Raw genomic sequence first — 22,947 nt, 5'->3', positions numbered from 1 at the left:
AAGTAGATATATAAATAATTGTAGTTTTTTTCTAAATAGTTGTAGTTTTGTTTTAATTTTCTGTTGCTTATATAGTTTCTATCTCCATCTTATGTCTTCCCATTCTCTCTTTACCTTTTTTATTAAAAAAAATGTCAACAAAATATATAAATAGACAAGAATGGTATAATGAGCCCCTAGGTACCCAAAACCCAGTTTCAGTAATTACAGCTCAGATAGTTTATTTCATTTGTTCCTTCCACTCGCTCTTCTTGACTACAACCATTCTTTTGAGGTAAATCTCATATATCATTTTGTACATAAATATGTATCCTTAAAACAAAAATACTTGAAAATATAACCACAGTATCATTATACATCTAGAAAATATTAACAATAATCCTTTAATTATTTAGTAAGTGTTTGCATTTACAATTACTTCATAAATGTCATCTTTGCATTCATCCATCCATCCATCCACCCATCCATCCATCACCAACTTATCTATATTTACAATCTATTTATTTGCATCAGGATCCAAACAAGGTTCACACATTATGACTGAAGGATGGCTTTTAAGTCTTCTGTAATCTATACATTTGTTTTATCTCTTCATTTCTTTGCAGAAAGCCTAGTCTCTCTTGAATCTACTCTAATCAGACTTTTGTCTCCATCACTCCTCTAAAATACTCTTACAAAGGTCAGCAACAATCTCCACTTTGTCACACTGCCAAATCTAATTTTTAAGACTCAACTTGAATCTTACTTTACCCATCAGCAACATCTGACATATTTAATTACACCTTCCTCTTTTCAAAACTCTCAGCTCAGGTCATGATCTCAGGTCAGTGAGATAAAGTCCTGAGTTGGGCTCTGTGCTTAGCAGTGAGTCTGCTTAAGATTCTCTCTCTCTCCCTCTTCATTCCCCCCACCCACCCACCCACCCACTAGTGCTCTCTCTCTCTCTCTCAAATAAATAAACAAATCTTTAAAAATAACTTTCTGAAGGCCCATGGTGCACATGTCAAATGGTGTTTTCCTTCCTTCCCCTTCCATCTTCCTCTGATCTGTTTTCTTTGTTGATCTCTTCTACCAATCATGTGCACTAAAGCAATTTAAAAAAAAAATTATAAGCTAGTTTATAATGGAGACAATGGATTTTTACAATTTCCTGAAATAAATTTTAGTTATATCTTTTAATGGTCTTTTGACAGTCTGTTGTTGAGCCCATCAGCTGGAATTTGTCTTCCATTCTGGAATAATGCATTTATAAGCTATTATATTTAATTATAAGAAATAAAACTCTACTTTTTTCTGTATTGTAAAATACTAAGTGCTTATTTCATAAGTGGAAGGATTCTATGTGTTTACACATCCTGTTTTAATTCTCCGAATTCTAGTCTAAACCTCTAAATCCTTAATTGATGTTTTAGTCCTCATTTCCCATTAGCACTTCAAACTCAGTATGTCCAAAATTCATCAGACTTCCTCCAAATCGATGTTCTCTTCCTAATCTCTATTAAAGGTATCAGCAACCTCCCCAAAAACCCAATCTGGAAATTTTAAGGTTATCTTTGACTTAAAAAAAACCTTTTTTAAAAGTTTAAATTCAATTAGCCAAGGTATATTTTTGACTTTTGACTTTGGCTCCATGTTCATTTAGGTACAAAGCTATGTCAGTTCTCTCTGCGATTGTCTTGGATTCATTCCTTCTTTTCCATTCCTCTGCTCCTACTCCATTTTAGATCCTAATTATTCTTGGATTAGTTCCTAAATGGTTCTTGTGCTTTTAGTTTTTCCTTTTCCATTTGCTTGGCACTCTGCTGCCTACACAGAGCAATAGGGAGGCCCTCAGGAAATCCTGAGACCCCAACACTATTGTGTAGAGATGTTTTCCTTCCTAAGGGGGATTACCATTAAGCAAGGTGACTCAAGATCTATGGATCCTTTCCAAGGAATAGCTTGCTTCTCTATAGTCAGGAAGGACAACATATAGTACCCAAAAAGTCCTTACTGAAAATTTCATTTTGATAATATTAAGTCTAAAATTTCTTTATATTTTAAGGACAAAAGAAATTCTTCATTTTAGATTTATGCTTATTTACGCATTTTATAAATACATGCATTTATTAACACATAAGTTAAAGATTAATGAGAAGATTGTCTCTTAGTGTCCTGAATAAGGTAAGAAAAGATAGTGACAGAATGTTACCAGATGCCTTGAATCACATGACAGAAGCAGTGAGGCCATTTCCCCAATGTCCTTTTGAAAGTTGCAGGACTTTGGCTGTCAGTTTCAGACAAACTCCGATTTCCTTTTCTCAGAGCCATGAGAGCTTTGCTAAGTGGGGGCTTACAAACTATTTAGACAGCAGGAGATGCAAGTGTGAGACAAGATCGGTATAAAGGTAGAATCTGGGAAGAACCTAGCATTGGAATAGACTGGGAATACAGAGAGAGTGAAATTCTTTGACTAGTCTCTGGTTTTTGGTGTTTAAAAATTTCTATTTTATTGGGATCAAGGGCAAAGGAGAGGGAAGACACTAAAAGTAATTTGCCAAATGACTTTCTAAAATACAGCTGTTAGTATTACTTTCCTTCTTAAAAACCTTTAATAGTGCCTCACTATTCATGTAAACTCCTTAGCGTAGCATTCAAGGCCATCTACTTCCAGACTCTTCTAGCTTTCCAGCTTGTCTATAGCTAGAATGCTCTTCAAAGAAGCTCTGTGCTTTCCAATCAGCATGTGCTATTTCCTTTGCCTGGAATGTTCCTTCCTGACCATGGCCCTCCTCCCAATACATTTCCTTACTGAAATTCTACTCATAATTTAAGGTCTGTTATCTTCTTCTCCATGAAGATTTAGGAACCCTTAACTGGAAGAAATTTCTTCCTTCTCATTGATTTTCTAGAACTTTAATTATAAACTTCACATAGCACATGCTACATTCTGCTTTGAGTTTTAATTGGTTGCATACACGTCTTATCTTCCTAACTAGATTGTAAGTTTTTTGAGGGCAAAGGACTATGCCTTTCTCCTTTCTGTTTTCTCATAATAGTTCCATCATGTAAGCATTTAATGTTTATTGTCTTGAATTAAACTAGTAGCTGATACTAGTATTTTTTCTTTTGTCTTTCTCTTTTCACTAATTTCTGCAAATGTGCAGTCTACAGCAAACTATTATTTCTCATGTGTTCATTCATTAACTTAGTCATTAATTCAAACATCAAATATTTTTCGAGTGCTTTCTACTTCAAAGGCATGATGCTGGGAGCCAGGGGTACAACAATGAATATAATACAATCCTTGTCCTCAATGAGCTTAGAGTTTAGTTGGAGATGCAGAGAAGAGAAGAGGCAATTAAAATACCATTTAATAAGTGCTATATAGAGCCATCATACATGGTTGGACAAATTGTGCACTGCATGAGAGAACCTGGAAAAGGGGTAAGTGGAGCATGAAATGTAGCCCATCCTCTCCTTTGCAAACTGTGTGCCCTTATGTGGTACTGTGTTCACTAAAGGAAGGATGGGTTCTTATCTAATGCACACAGAAATTCTATATATTTTAATCATCCCAATGTCATTATAAAACGAAAAGATATGAGCACTTGGGAAGGGTATTTAGTACAAGATCTGAGGAGTTAAGAAATAGTTCTTTATATAAACAGCTATTTAAGACAAATGGGAATTACCCAGGTGAACAGAAGTGGGAAGAATGCTCCAAATAGAAGTACAAAAAGATAAGAGATAGGAACTACAGGTAGTTAATTATGGCTGGAATCTAAGAGGCTGAGGAAAGAGCAGTGAAGGATGAACTTGGAACACAAAGCAGAGCCCAGATCATAAAGGGCCTTATAGATGGTGAGTAGGATTTGAATTTTATTTTGAAGGCAACAAAAAGTCACAAAGGTATTTTGACAATGATCCGATTTACATTTCAAAAAGCTCACCTTAGTTGTGGGGTAAAACTGGGGGAAGGGGATTGCAGTTAGAGACATTGGAAGTTGTGGTAAGTCAGGCATGAGGTACAGTGAACCGACTTACGACAGGTGGGTAGTAGGGATGAGAGAATTCCAGACCTAGCTAGCAGGGTGAAAGGACAAATAATAATTTTCTATATAATTTGTTGTCACTAGTCAAGAATGTGAAATAACTCATCATTTCATTCAAACAGACTGGGTGGTATGGAGAAAGTGTAGGAACTTTGTAGTTAGTACAGTTTGAATCAGGGTTCTGCCACTGGTTAGCTATGGGAACTTGGGTAAATAACTCAGAATTTTTGGCCTTAGTGTCTTCACCTGTTAAATATGTAGTAATAATACACTTGAATAGCATACATACAGTGTTGGGAGGGTTAGATATCGTATGTATAAGTGCTTGATTCATATTAAATACTATAAGCTAGTTTCCTTCTTTCCTCTCTTCCTCTTCCCCCTATTGATCCATTAATAGCAGAGTCATTTATGACACCTCACAATTGTACAGATTTAAACAGCATATTTGTCCCCAAATGGAATGTAAGGTAGGGTTCACAGTGTTTATGATGAACTGTTTATAATAGAGCAGTAATGTATACTAGTAACTTTTACTGCTTACTAGGTTACATATACTTTCAGCAATTAGATGAAAGCTAGGGATCTAGTCTATTTCAAAAAATGACACATTTGTATAACATTTCACAGGTAATTTTAATTAGTTCAAAGACTTTCTAAAAGTCATGATGGACTCTTGGTTTAGAAGTTTTCCTTTATACTAATCTATTTAATTTTTAATTTTTGAGACTTGATAGTGTTTATCCATATGGTAATAGGAATCTAGTGTTTATCCGTATGGTACCTGGGGTCTTCCTCTAGATTTACAGATTAGGTTTAACAATAGCTTATAATTTCAAACAAGCCCTCTTAGGAATGGCTATGTGGAACGTTTTTTTGAAGTTGACAGTAAGAAAATAGGAGAAAATGTTTTTAGACACGACATAAAGTTGTTTTGTTTTGTTTTGTTTGTTTTTGTTTTTTGAAAACAGTTCTTATTCTAACAAAAAAAGCATACTGACTCATATCAGACGCTAAGCGTCTTCTGATAAAATTCCACCATCTAATACCACCATATGTCAGGAGCTCTAATGAGCCTTGTGGTACATTTTCCTTTGATCTGTGATATTTGGGACCAGAATTTCAGCAACAATCATTTATCAACTTACGTTTACAATAGACAACTGAGAACAGTAAACCCATACTGTGTCTCAACCACTGGCCATATTACACACAGTATACTATGCTCTGAAAAGAATGTATACAATAAAAACTCAGATTCAAAACAGTTAGAGCTCTGATGGATCATGGCCAAGTTCCAACCTCTGTAGGTCAAGCGGGAGGGCAACTATGGTTAGTTTGTTATTCAGCTAGAACATTCCTGTGGTAAGGAGTAATTAATTAAACGGTGGGCTGTGGAGGACAGGGTGGGTATGTAGAATAACACATACTGAGACAAGATAACAAAATAACAGGTCAGAATATAGGTGCCAGAGATCACAAGATTCAGATGATGACTTGGCAGTTTTTCATAAAACTTGAAATGAGTTCCCTCTTTTAAAAACTGTTTGCACAAATAATACATCCAATGGAGATGTTTAAAAAACAAAGTCTGGTTAGGTGTCTTAGGGCTCTCTTTAGTACAACTTCCACACTGCGTTTTACTTCACAAAACCTTTGAAAAGCTATGAGAACTGGGATTCTATCAGGCAGGCTGTAGCTGGGTGGTCTTTTAAAGTAAGTTATCCCCCAACATTTAATAAATGCAGAGCTATACAGAAGACGTTTCACTGTTACTTCTAAGCATCATATTATGTCTAGTGTGTTCAAGCCACATTAATATCTAAAATGTTTCCTTATAATCTGATGTAAACCCACAGACCAAAACATTTGCTGACAAGAAGGCGAAGAATAAGCCAGAAAGAATGCCAAGTTTAACGATAGCCAGTGCTTATGTGTCTAACAAGACCAAGAAAGAATTCCTTGCATATTTGGAACTCATAAAAGAAATTCACTTCCCATTCTTCATCAGAATGCTTAAGGTACAATATAAAGAGGCCTAATACATTTTCTGACAGGTAAGAGATCTCATATAAAGTCGTTTAAAATTATTATATTAATCTGAAGAACTAGGTAGATATCATCTGGAGCCAGAGAAGTTTACTATGGGGACAACACATACTGAATTGGCTGAAAGTGTTTTCAGAGTCACCTGGTCCCCTGGGAGCACTCTTGCCATGGGCTGAGAGTGTGGAAGCCTCCCATCACTGTAGTACAGACTGACTTCCAACCTAACATTCCCAAACCAAATACCACTGGCCTACGGGGAAGGCTGAATGAACACAATTGGATTGTTCTCTTATATAAAAACATAGCTGCAATGGCATGGTTTCCTATTACAAATCTGATCATCTGCAGTTGATAACAGATGCCGTATTATAAATTTAATTCCTACATGCCACATGTAGAAAGTATCAGGTACTCACATTGTTTGGTCATGGAACCTTCACAAAAGTCATCTCTCATCTATGTTTCTGAATCAACTGTTACTCAGAAATATATGTTTGGCTCTTTTCTATTTTGTTTTGTTTTATTTGGCTTTGTTTTGTTTTAAAGGAAAGAATAATATCAATAATAGCGCACATGGCTTATTATTGCCACTGGCTCTTATGTTCTCAGATGAATAATTTTTTTTAAGATTTTATTTATTTATTTGACAGAGAGAGACACAGCGAGGGAGGGAACACCAGCAGGGGGGAGTGGGAAAGTGAGAAGCAGGCTCCCTGCCGAGCAGAGAACCCAATGTGGGGCTTGATCCCATGACGTTGGGATCATGACCTGAGCCAAAGGCAGACACTTAATGACTGAGCCACCCAGGAGCGCCTGCTCCTGAATATTTCTTTTGATGACAAAAGAAAAGCACTGATTTTATGCCAAGAGTATACCATTTTAAGGGAACGATAAGATGTTCCTAATATTTTCCAAAGGGTTGACAAGACCAAGTGAAATGCAAAGATTCCTTCAGTTTCTTTCTTAGATAAACTTTTAAATGTGGTACACTGGCAGGGATGAAATTTTAGTGGTCTTATAAACACAAAATATAATCCATCCAGGGTAATTATTTATAAAGTCTTACGCATTTCAGTGACTAACACAGCAATATGATGTTTACAGTTTTTCTTAAGAACTTTCTAAAGATAGAGAAACACTAACTTTCATTTTGTTCTGGTCCCTGTTGTTGGCCATTTTCTAGTCCGACAGTCATCACTAGTCCTAGAGTTGGATCTCACTACATTCTTGCCCCACAGGGAAGAAAAAAAGTAACCACGAACACATTAAAGCATGCCACTGTGGTGTTAACATTCTCCTTAAATATTATAATTTACTTCTGGGAAAGAGGTGTATGCATGATGGTATTTTGTCCAGCGGAGATACATGAGACATTGAACTTGGGTTGGGAGTGGGGTAGTGAAATGGGTGCTGTATCAAAACAACCCATATATTTTTCCTTAAGTAATATCTGTTAACGTTAAAAATAAAAATTTCCTTTAATCTGAGTAATCTGCTCAAGGATATAACAATGCTCCTTCTTATGAGTTCATTTTTTTTAAAAGATTTTATTTATTTATTTGACAGACGGAGATCACAGGTAGACAGAGAAGCAGGCAGAGAGAGAGGAGGAAGCAGGCTTCCTGTTGATCAGAGAGCCCAATGTGGGGCTCAATACCAGGACCCTGGGATCATGACCTGAGCCGAAGGCAGAGGCTTTAACCCACTGAGCCACCCAGGCGCCCCTTATGAGTTCATTTAATCTGTAATTTGAATGATGGATTTATCTCTGCCTCCCCCTATTGATCTGAATATATACAGATTTGTACATGAGCTCTCTGAGATTAATTCAGCACATGTCAGTTTCATAAGAGTTATCCTTTATGATACTTTCTGTAAAGATCATGCTGGTATGTTTTCCTTCTATGCCCAAGAAATCGAATTCAGGTTTAGCAATCGAAGATGCAGTTTCTCATGTGAATTTTATTTTTATTTTTAAATTTTTATTTATTTATTTATTAAATATTTTATTTATTTATTTGACACAGAGACAGAGATCACAAGTAGGCAGAGAGAGAGGGGGAAGCAGGCTCCCTGCTGAGCAGAGAGCCTGATATGGGGCTCGATTCCAGGACATGGAGATCATGACCTGAGCCGAAGGCAGAGGCCTAACCTACTGAGCCACCCAGGTGCCCCTCTCATGGGAGTTTTAAAAAGATGATTATTTCTGCAGTGAGATAAGAATGAGACCTTGCCATCTTTCTCATTTCAAATGTTACATGAAGCCTGAATTGACTTTACACTTGTTTTGATAGAGTGGTCTTCCTACTCCCATTAACCCTACCAATACATACAGTCTGCATTTTTTTAGCTTGTCAAATTAAACTTAGTCACGCAGCAGCAAGGATCAGCACAAAATCTGACCCACCCTTGGAGCAGTAGTATACAACTCAGAGACGTAGAACTCCACTTAACTCACTTGAGACTACCTGACATTCCTTGATGCTGACCCGACATTGTTCTCAGAATATCTGGATGTGCTTGATTATATAATAGCTCACTTCTTTATTTAACCTGTAGTACAAGGTGAGTTAAAGATTACCTGACAAGTGAGATTCAGTATGACTTAGAGAAGTCCTATGTGGTACTCTAATTAAATTAGGATCATTGTAGTCCTCCTTTTTTGCCCTGTTCAGGGGAAAGCAACGTTTTAGCTAGCTAAGAAATGGCAGATTCTAAAGGTTTCCTAGTGTATTTAGCGTGGTAGCTAGGCCAAATACAAGAGACTTAAGAAGTGGTAATTACAAAGAAACCAATAAATTGCTAATCAGTTGTAATTACAGGAAATAGTGAATACATAAGTAAAATGGGATCATGGATCTTCCAATTATAGTTAGTAAGGTACACAAATAAGCTATAATTCTCAGATCTATTTTGCTTTCTCCTATGTCATTTTTGACAATATATTCAATACACTTGACCATTATAGAGTAAATCTTTCATATTTGAATTACAAAAGACACTCTGGTTCTAATTTGTACATCAAACAGATGATTTTAATACTGTCACACACTAGATAAGTGGCTCATTTTTTTCCTTTCTTGCAGTTGCTCAATGACATTTTGCTACTTGTTAAATTGAATATTAAGGACCCTTTTCTTTTATTGAGCTATAGTCTATTTTACTTAATATTTTTATTTGTTGGATTTTCAGTCTAGCTCTTTTATTAGATTGTAACAGAAGATGTAAAATTAGGAAAATTACAATCAGCATCTACTGTTTCGTGAGTAAAAAATTCCCTAGTCCAAATATGGGTTTGGCACAGAAACCATAAACTTTTCCAAAGATAATCTGTAACTATGCTAACTAGAATTGGCACCTCCACTTCCTTTTCACAGCATTCAACTGGGACTCTCTTAATCTTTTCAAAATAGGACTCTGCCAGCTGCAGTGCACTGATTTCAACTCAGAAGAAAACCTTACTTGCTTGGAAATCACTGTGTGTGTGTGTGTGTGTGTGCGTGTGTGTGTGTGTGTGTGCGTGTTTCAATACTAACAAGGGAAAAAGATAAGCCCTGATCAGGAGAGCTCTTATGAAAGAATCTATACTACTATGTGACCAAAAATTGTAGGGCTCAGATGAACTGTGGACAGTAGGATAGTCTGAACATATCAAACCCTCGAACTTTTCAAAAAATTGCTATTTTAACCATTTTTAGGTATACAATTCAGTGGCATTAGGTACATTCACAATAGTGTACAATTGTCACCAGTAGTTATTTCCAAAATTTCTTATCATCCCAAAGAGAAACTCTGTACACATTAAAAAAAACTCCCATTCTCTCCTCTCTCAGCCCATTAGAACACTCATTTACTTTCTGTCTCCATGAATTTGCCATTCTAGATGGTCCATTTAAGTGGAATCAAAGAATATTTGTCCTTTAGTGTTTGGCTTATTCCAATTTACCATGATGTTTCTATGGTTCACCCATGTTGTAGCATGTATCAGAACTTCATTCTTTTTTAAGGCTGAATAATATTACACTATATGTATATACCACATTCTGTTTATTCATTCATCTGTTGATAGATACTTGGGTTGTTTCCACTTTTTGGCTATAGTGGTGCTATAGACACTGGCATACAAGTATGATCTGTTTGAGCTCTTGTTTTTTATTCTTTTGGGTATTTACATAAGAATGGAATTGCTGGTCATAATGTAATACTACATTTATGTTTTGAAGGAATTGCCAAACTCCTAAAGTGATTTCTATAGAAGGTGCATCATTTTACATTCCTACCAGCCTTGAGCTAGAATTTCTTTCCAATTTCTCTATATCCTTGCCAACAGTTGGGTGATATCTCACTGTGGTTTTGATTTGCATTTCACTAAAGACTAATGATGTCAAGTATCTTTTCATAGGCTTATTGGTCATTTGCATATTTTCTTCATCCTTAGAGCCAAAGAAATTAGCAGCTGGAAAAAGGGAGTAGTTAGAGAAGGCTTTCTGGAGACTACCTTCAGTAGAAGAATATAGCAAACTTGAGATAATTTTTGAGTGAAGAATACAGAGGGATAAATTCTTGACTCTTTCCCTCTGGTAACTTGTCAGAACTCCCCATTAGCTCAATAGCTTGAAGCCAGAGAACATGGAAGCCAGCCTCCTAAGGCAGAGAACAGGGTGAAGAAGTGTAGAGAATGGATCTAGAATAAAAGGTGGAGCAAATAAAGGCTACAACAACATTGGATACATAGAATTCCAGTAAATAATTTTAAATTGAGATGCTTCTATATGGTGGTGGTGGGGAAGCATTAGTAAAGTCATACAGATCTGAACAGTAGATAAAAAGATGATGGAACAGCATAAGCAAATAAATAACTGAAGTTCTTTTTAGTCCCATGGTGAGAAAAATTTTTAAGATATATCTCTACGCAAATACTTAATTTATTTCTCAAAAATAATTTCCTGATGTTGGACTGAAGCATGAATAGCTGAGTATACAATTTGTTCAGTCATTGTTGTCTATAAGCACTAATGACCATGCAGTTTGAAGACATTGGCTAATTTATTCATAATGTGATGGCTCTTCATGTATTACTTTTCTTATCATATATTGTTATTACTTAACTATATTCATGCTTCCAGATTTCCTTCATATTTTGAACTTTTAAATTTATTTGCACTATGATAGATTATAGCATGTTATGCGTTTTGCATATAACCAAGGACAGATGCTTTGTAATTGATAATTTATTCATTTAAAAAAGATTTTATTTATTTATTTGCCAGAGAGAGAGAGAACAAGCAGGGGGGATGGCAGGCTGAGGGAAAACCAGGCTCCCCAGTGAGCAAGGAGCCCGATGTGGGACTCAATCCCAGGACTCGGATCATGACCTGAGCTGAAGGCAGACAATCAACTGAGCCACCCAGGCTTCCCTATAATTGATTATTTAATGAAATAAATTATTTATTTATTTATTTATATATATATTTTAACCTTTATGGTAAAATTAAGACACAATTCTAGAGATTTGTACAATGAGTAGGATGCTTGAAAACATCTGGCATACTTAAGAAGATTAAATCATAGGGTCTATTACTAGATAACCATCTTTCAAATGATGAATGCTTTATAAAAATAGAGTCATAAGATTGTTAGTTTGAAGAGCATAAAAGTTTATTTCAGGTCTTGATTTCATACACTGGAAAGAACTATTGGGATCAGTAAAAAGTCAGAACAAGCCTACCTAAGAAATAAAGATAAAAAATAGGACCAATGGCAGCATTCAGACTCAAAAGCCTTAAGAATTCACTGAGTTAAGGGGGTGGCCTGTAGAGTTCATATGGATTCATGTTTCAATCATGGCATATCAAACTTTGAGTCTACGTTTTTCTCAAATTAACTTTGAGTCTAAGATTTTCTCATGTGTAAAATGCATAGAATAATGTCTCCCTCATAGAAGAATGTTGAGAAGAATGAAATGACATATGGAAAGTACTTGCTACTTACCCATAACTGGGATTATTATTATCATTGTAAGGATTTCTTCCTAAGGCAGTCTATTACTTGGAACCCAGAAATATGTGCTTTTCCATACTAATTCTGTGGCTTGAATGTATTGATACGCATTATAATTGAACATTGATATTTTTCATTGGAATGCTGTGACAATATAGATTAATGTAGCAACAGCAGTATTACGTAGCCAAATAAGAGTAGTAATTATTGTCTAACAACTTACATAAAAACAATTTAGATACCATGACGATTTTAGTTCTAAAATGTTTTCTTTTACTTAAAATTGCACATTTGTCATTTAGTATACTGACTTCCTCTGAAATAGGTGTATTTAAATTATTCCCTGTCAGATACCAGACATAAGATATAAAAGAGGGGGTAAGTGATATATGACATAACTAATATTCACTCAGATACTTCTTTGGTATGTTCAATTAAACTTTTTCATCAAGGATGACCTTCATTTAGTGTCAAAAACTATTGTTACCATTAGCCCTATACTTCTGAGACAAGGATTATTGGATGCTTAGAATAGTCTATGACCAAAAGTTTTATATTAAAATTCTCATCTGACTAGTCAGTATATATAGATTATTTCTAGATTATTTCTAGATTATTCAGGATATATAGACATTAAAGAATAGATATTAGAGGGTAGTACTTTATTTCCACTGGTGATTTCTTTGAAAAAGAAGTTTTGTAAGTATATTCCTAACTTTCTTTTTGTCCCTTTATTCACTTTGCCCAGGGTAGCGGAGGACTGATTGATTTGACTGGTAAATTTGGGAAGGCTCTGCCTTGCCCTTCTTCCTTTTGGGAATAAGTTACCTGCAGGGAGCAAACCATGTCTGCTACTTTTCCAGGAGCAGATTCTTCCCTCCCCTTAGAAAAAGGGCCTGTCCTGGTTCAATGTTGCCTACATCTGGGTATGTTCACCAATCCTGGGGGATTTATGAGGAAACACATTTGGCTCTCATCTTAAACTATATTCTCCAACTTGTCTTTTATAAAAAATAACTGATATTTTTGACCTCCATAAGCTACTCTTTGTTTTATCCTCAATTTGCTAAGAACATAGTTAGGGAAGAGGGAAGACTTTTTATTTCTTCATATCCTCCTCGTATCTGAAAGTTGATATCCTTCCTGAATTCTCTATCATCAAAAAGCTTTGAGGCCATAGTAAACAAAATCCCCAGATCCAATAAATTCTATCATGATCAGCTTTCAGAGCCCCCAATCAAGCCCCAGTGTACTTCTCCCATGGAAGGAAATGAAGCTACTTCTGTGCAATTTCAGAAAGAAGTTCAAAAACAAAAACAAAACAAAACAAAACAAAAACATCTTAGGCTATCATTTGGCTCTTTCTAAGTTTATTACTGATCTTGATGTTGCACACTGAGGAAAAGTGTTAATTCTTTTACTGGGAAAAGGTGAACAAACTCTTCAGTGTAAGAAAATAGTCAGAACTTCAAAGCTCGTTTGATTTGTGACCAACTCCTAAAGAAATATACTCTTAGACAAACGGTTATGATAGACAGACAGATAACACATCATTATGTTCATATGCCGCTTCTAAGTCCACTTACCTCTGCTGTGTGCTTTGCCACATGCCCCACGATGACAATGACCTTCCCTTTGAAGCTCTGGAGCACAGCAGTGAAAGGGCCCTGGGTAAGCTCCCCTTCTGCAGTGAAGGCAGCACTAAATGGAATGTTGATGCTGCCTGAAATATGACCCCGAATAAAACTGAGAAGGAAAGATTAAGGAAAACATTTATTTGTGTGTAGACTTGAGTGTGTGAGGGAAACTCACAGAGGGAATTGATTCGCAGAAGATAGTAGGTTAAAATCGAAAATGAACACCCCTGATATGAGGAAGTGGAGATGCAACATGGGGGGTTAAGGGGGTAGGAGAAGAATAAAGGAAACAAGATGGGATTGGGAGGGAGACAAACCATAAGTGACTCTTAATCTCACAAAACAAACTGAGGGTTGCTGGGGGGAGGGGGGTTGGGAGAAGGGGGGTGGGGTTATGGACATTGGGGAGGGTATGTGCTATGGTGAGTGCTGTGAAGTATGTAAACCTGGCGATTCACAGACCTGTACCCCTGGAGATAAAAATATATTATATGTTTATAAAAAATAATTTAAAAAAATCAAACACGAATAGAGACCAGATTTAAAAATTCCCCGAGCAGGCAAAACTAGTTTAGTCATAGAAGCAAAGTTTAGTTTGGCTTATTGTGCAAGACAAGTGAAGCTAACTTAACATTGGTCACTCCTTGCTTATGCCTCTGAAAATCATAAATAAAACGTAAATTGTTGTCCCAAATTGATATGAGATAACCCCTAACCAATTCACTCTCATTTAGGAAAATTCTAATATTGTAACTAAACTGAAAAATAGTTATTACCTCCACATCATATAAGCTTCTTTATAACAGGCTCAGTCCATCTTTTTGTTTTGAGTGCTCCTAACTTGTAGACTGTGTTCTTTAGTATGCACATAATAAGCTTTTACTAATTATTACTTCAGTAATTCATTTGGTTTTACTTCTGGTTTTTGTTTTTTTCCCCCCTGAACTTTTGATGGTTTTTAACATCTTGAATGCTCACGTGAGTATTTTATCTAAACGAAGAAAGGTACTGCTAAGAAAAAAAAAAAAAGTTAAATATGAAAACGGAATGGAAAGAAGAAAGGAAGAAGATGAGTGGAAAATTTAAAGAAGACTTTCCTGAGGGGTGCCTGGGTAGCTCAGTTGGTTAGGCATCTGCCTTGGGCTCCGGTCATGATCTCTGGGTCATGGGACTGAGCCCCGCATCAGGCTCCTCACTCGGGAAGAACCTGCTTCTCCCTCTCCTCCCCCTCTGCTTGTGCTCTCTCTCTCTCTGTGTCAAATAAATAAATAAATCTTAAAAAAACAAAAACAAAGAAGACATTTGTGATTAAATGAAGTATTGCAAAAGGGATCAGGATGCAGCAAATCAATGTCAATTCTGGGCATTGCACAATATTTATGGCTTTGAGTTCATTACTAAAACCATGATTATTTTACAGCTCTGAGAGTAATATAGTCAATCAGAAGTTCTCTGATCTAAGTTGATAACTGCAAAACCTATCTACTTCAGGCAAGTGACTGCTAAACAAGACTCTCTTTAGAGTTGTTAGGTCATTAGCATTGATTGGAAACCCTTTTGTTGTGGGCTATTTCTCAAGTGAACTTAGATGACATTTCCATTCTTTCCAACTTCCTGCTTTGTAAAGGGGTCGTGTGTTCTTATATTTGCACTTTAGAAGGGTTCTTATGGTTTCATTGAGTATTTTAGTTTTGGAATTAAAATAATAAATTAATTTAAAATATTTAGTAATATCATATGATCTTAAAGAAAAAATATATGCCCCTTACTAATAAGCCACAGTATATTTCAAGAAGTGGTAGATGATAAAACCAGAGAGGTAGATTAAATAATAATTATGAACTTAGTCTTCTAATTATTCTCAAGGTATTTAAATTTGTTTGAAATATGAGATCCCACTTAATGTTATTATTTATTATCTGTCAATAATATCTGTTCCTGTCAATAAATGCCATGATGTTTTACATATTGTGCTTCCTGAACTTTCCAGGTTTGCCACAGTAATTTTGAAAATAAAGGCCCATATATCTTAAAAAAAAAAAAAAGAAAGAAAAAATATACACATACCCCTACCCCCCAACGAATAACTTTTTTTTCCCCCCACCAAATAATTTAACAGTACAATTAAAAAGACGATTCTTCATATAGAGTCTATGGAGGAAGACTTTTTTTTTTTTTTAAGATTTTTATTTATTTATTTTAGACAGATTGAGAGAGAGGGAGGGGAAGAGAGTGAGAGTGAACGTGGACACAAGTAGTGCGGAGAGGCAGAGGGAAAGGGAGAAGTAGATGAGCAGGGAGCCCAAGGTAGGCTCCATCCTGGGACCCTGAAATCATGACCTGCGCCAAAGGCAGGTCTTAACCAAATGAGGTCTTAACTAACTTAACCAATTGAGCCACCCAGGTGTCCTGAGGGAGACATTCTTAAATGTTACCATTAATCAAATAACTCTTCAAATAAATATAAAATAACTGTGAAAACTATTCTGAAAGAGATGGATAGAATACTCTGATAGATTGTATCAACTTGGGGAGGACAGGGAAGGTTTTCACTGAGAAAGCAAGTGAAGCTGAGTTAAAATCAGAATTAACAAGACTTAATTAGGCAAAGGGATGGAATAGAGGTGGGACAGGGTGGTTGAAGAGATAAACATTTCAAGCAGAATGTTAAACTTGTTACTATCCTACAATTTTCTGTTGGCTGTGCTTTATAGTTTATGTGTTCAATAGAGGCATTTCCTCTAGACCTTTTAAAAAAAAATTTAAGAGTCATAGGATTTTAAAGTATTATGCCACAAGCAACTAATATTCCCCCCCAAACTCATTAGATTTTTTAAAAAAATATAGATTAAAAAAACTATATTAAATGTTAAAATGCTTGCTAAAATATGATGGCAGCAGAGATTTTTTTATTTAAGAAAGTTATAATCCAAAGTGCAAAAACTATTCCAATCCCTTTTTCGGCTATCTTAACATTTTGAAAGATAAGGCACAACAGAAACAAAACTTTAAGCCATACCTCCCCTCTCCTTAGTTTAGTTCAATCAAAAAGTCTTGGAAAACATTTAAAGCACTCATCCGAGAACATGCTTGTTGTAAAATTCTAGTGCAAATAAGATTAGGTAAGCATGAATGCTCTTAGTTTGGTCAAACCTCTAAATAGCTATCCTTAACTATGTTACTGGCAAATAGCAGAGAAGAATGAGATTGACAAAAGGATTTAGTAATTGCTTTAAAATATCCAACAGCTCAAAATGTAACAGAGAAACAATCTCATATTTTTCTAAACCCTAAAAGAGCAGGGCATTTTTGTTGGGTACCACACTTGGTGACTTCATACCTCTATATAGGAAGTACATGAGCATTTCATCAGACCACTTTGTGGGCTTGTTTGGTTGCTATGTTAACTAATTATAATTAATGTTATAGAGTCCAAAGTAAAGGCTATACATTTAGTATATCAATAGCCAAAAGAGAATGTGGAATTAAGCACATAGTTTCCTCATATATAATGTAACTAAATAGATAAATTAATATAAAACTATATCTTTAGAGATCACTATTTCTTCTTGCTAAATCTGTTGCTGCTTCCTTTGAATGGCACCATCATCCACCAAATCAGTTTAAATCTCATCAGTGGCAACAGCCAACATTCCAGAGCACTAATAAATCCCATTCTCCTATCTCTATTCCCATGACCACTTATCTATTTCACACACTAATTCTTTTGAGTGCAGACTATTGTGGTAGTTTTTTGTTTCCTTCAGCTCTTATCTTTTCTCTTGGAAATCCATTCTATTCACAATATTGTTAGACTAAAAATTTAAAAACGAAGTTCTGATTATTCACGTCCTTATTGAGAAACCTTTTATGGCTGACCAATTTTCTCAGTTGAGCCCTCATGACTAGCACTAACTACACTTCACTACCAACCAAACCAAGTCAAACACTGTTCCCAGTACATGTGCCGCCTCGCTCCTGCAGCTTTCTCTGCCTAAATATCCTTTCTCCAGTTTTTTTGAGTGTTCAAACGTTACCCATCCTTTAAGTGTTTCCTCCATGAAAATTTCCCTTCCTATAGTATCTGCACATCTTTCATGATAGCAATTTGACTTGTGTAAAACATGCTAATGCTAATGTACTTGACTTCCATCAAGACTTTAAACAATTTACAGGATCTGTATTTATCTCATATATGGACTCTTATAATGCTTCAATACAGTGCTTATGTATTTGCTGAGTAAATGAATTTCAGAATTGTGTCAAACCTAGAATAACTTGGGTCAGCATCAAATATGTTAAATATATCCTGGCTGCCTAGCTACTGGCACCAGCACCTACCAATACATCAAGTGGCATGATCCAAAATTATCTTTTTTAAATACATAGTATGAGAAAAGGGAAAGAAACAAAGATAAAAGGCATTTCTCTGGATTTTTCTCCAGCATGGGTATTGACCCAAAGGGTTTACCAAAACTGATGTATTTTAGGGCAAAGCTAGAGATCCCACCCTTTGTGACTGCAAATACAGAGAAATGTTTATGCATATCAAATCTCTGGGTGATTCCATCCTTCTGGTCCTGCCTGCACCATTACCTCCACTCTTATCTTGTTTCATACTGCACTAATCCCTACAAAGTACAAATGTGAGCATACTACTTATCTGATTAAAATTCTTTAATGCTTTCTCATAGTCTTTGGAATAAAACTCAAATTTCTTAGCATGTTATATTCTCCACCGAAGCTGCCTACCGTAGTGTCATTTTCTACCTGCATGTATTCTAGCCATGCATATCCAGAGTACGTGAAATTTCCTCAATGTGTCCTTCTCACCCTCTCTGTGCAATCATACATTTTTCAGTCTAAAATGTCCTTTTCCTCTTCATTCCTGGGGTAACTTCTCTTTCAAGACCCATCTCAGGTATCACCTAGTTTGGGTCACCATCCTTATATTCCATGGCCTTCTGGGGGTGTCTCAAACATAGACCATTTCACACTGTATTGTAATTATCTATTTAATGGTCTCAGCCATAAGACTGTGAACTCCTGGTCAGCAAGGTTCTGATTTAAATCTGTTTCCTCATTGCCTGGCAAAGTAAGTCATTAATCAGTCTTGACTGGTTGATTGAGTGAGACTACATGATACTCCAGAACTGGGGCAATGGGTGGGTCTCAGAAAAATGGGAGCTCTTCAACAGTTAATGTACCTTCACAACTCACTATTAATCCAGACAGTAGAGGCATTCCAGCAGTGACCACCATATACTCCCATATTATACAAGGTCTATTGAGATATAGGAATACAACTAGCTAGAAATTTCAATTCAGGTAGCTTGAACCTAGACCCAAATGGGATGAGAAAAAAATCTTATAAACCTCCTTAATATCTATTCTTCTCTGAACACAAGTATCTCTAAATTATTTTGAAGAAATTTTTAGAAACTAATTCTTCAGGACACAGAGACAAGAGCAATACTAACATTTACTAAGGATGAATAATGTGGTATAATAATAAAAACAACTGAGTTTATGTGTTTTTCAAATTAAAAAATTTAAGCCTGAAGTTGTTTTTCCTATAGATTTGGATATTAAAAAATGTAAGTGCTTTACAAATAAGGCTGCAAAAAACTCAGTCTTGAATTCAAGGATATGAGAACAATATTCCTTCAAAGTATTTCCGTTTACAGATAATATCAGTTGGTGCCACATTTACATGACTGAGACCACTTTTAATATGAACTCTAGAAAATTTGAAACTCTATTAAGAACCATTAAAGAAAATAACAGTTTGGCTTGTGTATTATCTTTGAAGTTGTTAACATTACTTATGAAATTTATGTAATTATATGAGAAACACTTTCTATTGCCCCTTTAAAATATGCACTTACTGGGTTTGCTCAGTGCCTCACAGGGCAACTTGTGTTGGTCATTGTGTGGCTGAACCTGAGTGTCATGATGCCAGGTGCAAGGAAGGCCGGGAGGCAAGGAGAGCATTAAAGGACAGGAGGAAGTGAATTTCCACTGAGCAAGCATGTTTTCAGACCCCGAGCCCTGCAGTTCTCAAGACTCTGGGGCTCCTGGCTGTTTTGTGAACATTGATAATATTCCTTGATTCAACCCAGCACATGTGTGATTATTTAGATTATCTGGATTGTGACCTTTGTTGCTGTGGCTGTGGATTACACCTTGGAGGAGTGGACTTTCTGGACTCCTCTTAGAGAAACTTATACAGAGATGCAATACTATAAGAGACTATAGTCTCTTATATGAGACTGTAAGAACCTGAGCACAATGGGTTATTAACTCTTTAAACTCTTTAAACCCAGTTGAAGCACAATGGGTTATTAACTCTTTAAACCCAGTTGGATCTCATGTTGGAACAAGAGTGAGGACAATGGAAAGAGGTTGTCTTAAGGCTCCACACCCACACGGAACCCAAGGCAGGGCTTGAATTCCCTGATCCTGAGATCAATACCTATACTGAGATCAAGAGTGAGAGGCTTAACCAACTGAGCCACCCAGGTTCCCCTGTGTTTATTATTCTTTTCCTACCTCAAACCAAATACATGGCACAGGGGTGCCTGGGTGGAACAACTGGTTCAGCTTGGAACTCTTAGTTTCTGCTCAGGTGGTGATCTCAGGGTGGTAAGATTGAGCCCTGCATTGGGCTCTGCAGTTAGCATGGATTCAACTTGAGATTCTCTCTCTCTCCATCTACCACTGCCCCTCCTGCTCATGCTCTCTCTCTTTGAATTACATAAATAAATCTTTTTAAAAATGCACAGCCCATTTTTCAGACTTTCTTCTATTATGGAAGCTTTGGCTATCTCTTTATTATTAGAGCTGAATCTCTAACAAAGTTTGGATAATTAGTAATTTTGTTAGTTTTCAATCATAAACATTTAATTAGCACTACAGTATGTAGTTTGACATTGTTTCAAATGTGTTTATATATTTCCACCATATGTTGTATTTTTAATGTTTTTGTTATTGATCGTAACCAAGCTTCATTGTCTTTATAGAATTATATTAAACTTTTGAAATGTTTAGATATGCTTTCTGGCCCTACATGTGGTCAATTTTCAGAAGTGTTCCATGCAAGCTTGAAAAGAATGTTTGTAGCCAGCAGTGCTCTGTGTCTCTGGGTCCAGCTCATTAACTTTTTTTTTTTTTTTAAGATTTTATTTATTTATTTGAGAGAGAGACAGTGAGAGAGAGCATGAGCGAGGAGAAAGTCAGAGGGAGAAGCAGACTCCCCATGGAGCTGGGAGCCCGATGTGGGACTCGATCCCGGGACTCCGGGATCATGACCTGAGCCGAAGGCAGTCGTCCAACCAACTGAGCCACCCAGGCGTCCCTCTCATTAACTTTTTTGCTCAAGCCTTTGTGGTTATTGAATGTTCCTCTAGTATGTTCCAGAGAGTTGTGTATAAAAAATGTTCCACTCTAATGATAGCTTTTAGAATGCTCTTTTTATTTGATCCATTTTTGTTTTCTATTTTTGAAAGCTGTGTTATATTAGCTGAATACCATTTTGGAATGGTATTCCAAAAGTTGTAGTTTTTGGTGAATTAACTTTTAAATATTATGAGTAACCTTTATCTCTACAAATTCTCATTTCATTAAAATATCTCTTGTCAAAAAATATGCAATTATTGTTTGATCTGAAATCCCTGTAATTTATTAGAACAATATAACTGACTTAAATCTTTGCCTAGATTAACATTTCATGTTTCTTTCTTATAAAAATAAGATACAATTTCAACATAAACTTAGCTGTTTAGCTTCTCTGACATAAACTGTTCAGCTCTAATAATAAGAACTTAGATTAGATTATCTCTAGATTAGATTATCTTTCCTTCTTATCTGTGAATTGGGATTATGTCTTTATTGTCACATGGGTAAAGTCTGTCTCCATGTTCTCCAGCTTTCCTTTTCTATATTCTTTACTTGCACTACTGGGCCCTACTGAAGTTAGGGGTAGTTCCCTCAGATTGTTGATATGCTTCTCCTAATCCACTATCACAAAAATTGATAATAGGTTAAAATATTACCTCTTACAGGGTATTTGTATTTTAACTGAGAACACTTATAAGCTAAATAACTAAAGCTTTAGCAGACTTTCAGGTAATGGGGTTCAGGGTATAATATCCCAAAATATGGCATCTTGGTATACTAAATATTTTAAGCTGAAGGAATTTGAGAAATGGCATATGCAGAAAAGACTTTCTGACCTTTCCCTGAATCAAGAAATAAAACTGTCAACTGAGGGATGCCCTCCCTATACTCAGGGGATGGGGACATCCTTATCTCTAAGACAGAGGGACACTAAAAGGAATCTGAACAAACAGGCCTTGCTAAGTTTCCCTTAGCTTAACTAAATTTAGCTCATATGTTCTTGCCCTATCATGTGTTCTTGCCACTGTCTACTCCTCATCAAGCCTAGCATAAAAATTCTCAGGTTTAACCACTTCTCCAGATCTTCATTTCCTTATGAAGGCTCCCATGTCATATAAAACTTATATTAAATAAATTTGTATGCTTTTCTCTTGTCAATTTGTCTTCTCTTACAGAAGCCCAGCAAGAACTTAGAAGGGTAGAAGAAAAAGATGCTTTTACTCCCTTATACACATAGGAGGGTTCTAGAGGGTTAAGGCTAACTCTTAAATTCATTGGCAGACAGTAACGTAATTTGCTGAAAAGTAAATGCTTCCCTCTCTTTCATAAATAATCATTTCAATTATTTTACAAAGGTAAACAAGATGAGATAAAACTTAATTTTAGATTCTTAATCTCCAGAAAGAACAAATTACAAAAAAATTTTCACCTATATGAAGACATAAGAATTGTGTTAGCCAAATTTTCCTGTCTAAATGATCTTATTATAAAAGCAAAATAGAGGGTAAAAATTATATACAGAGATTATAAACAATTTGAAAAATATTATAGATGACACTTCAAAAATAACTTACTTTCTTTGGAAGAAGGAAAAGGTGTTAGAGTTTCTTTGTTGTTTTTTGTTTTTCTCTCTACTGTATAGTACTACATTTTTTTTGGCAAGGAAAAATTAAATTATTTTAAAAGTACACTAGTATTAAATACTTATTAATTTAATAAACAGAGAGATAAAGTCACATAAATCCCAGAGTTTAATTGTAAATATTTACCTTGGTCAGAATTAAGAACTACTCTACAAAAATAATTCCTTTAAAAAATATTATAAGGAA

General features: G+C 35.7%; 1 protein-coding gene across 2 annotated transcripts in view; it reads right to left on the bottom strand.

Moving 5' to 3' along the window:
- TBCK (TBC1 domain containing kinase) overlaps positions 1-22,947 on the bottom strand; it is a 207,843-nt gene that overhangs the window by 7,055 nt on the left and 177,841 nt on the right. For both annotated transcript variants that reach the window (XM_032860374.1, XM_032860366.1), the window contains exon 25: positions 13,670-13,829. In XM_032860374.1, coding sequence (XP_032716265.1) covers positions 13,670-13,829 — 160 coding nt within the window. The remainder of the gene's footprint in view (positions 1-13,669; positions 13,830-22,947) is intronic.

Source organism: Lontra canadensis, unplaced genomic scaffold (genome assembly GCF_010015895.1).
Source record: "Lontra canadensis isolate GAN:19392208 unplaced genomic scaffold, GSC_riverotter_1.0 scaffold1, whole genome shotgun sequence".
Classification (NCBI taxonomy): Eukaryota; Metazoa; Chordata; class Mammalia; order Carnivora; family Mustelidae; genus Lontra; species Lontra canadensis.
This window is presented reverse-complemented; position numbering and strand designations above follow the sequence as displayed.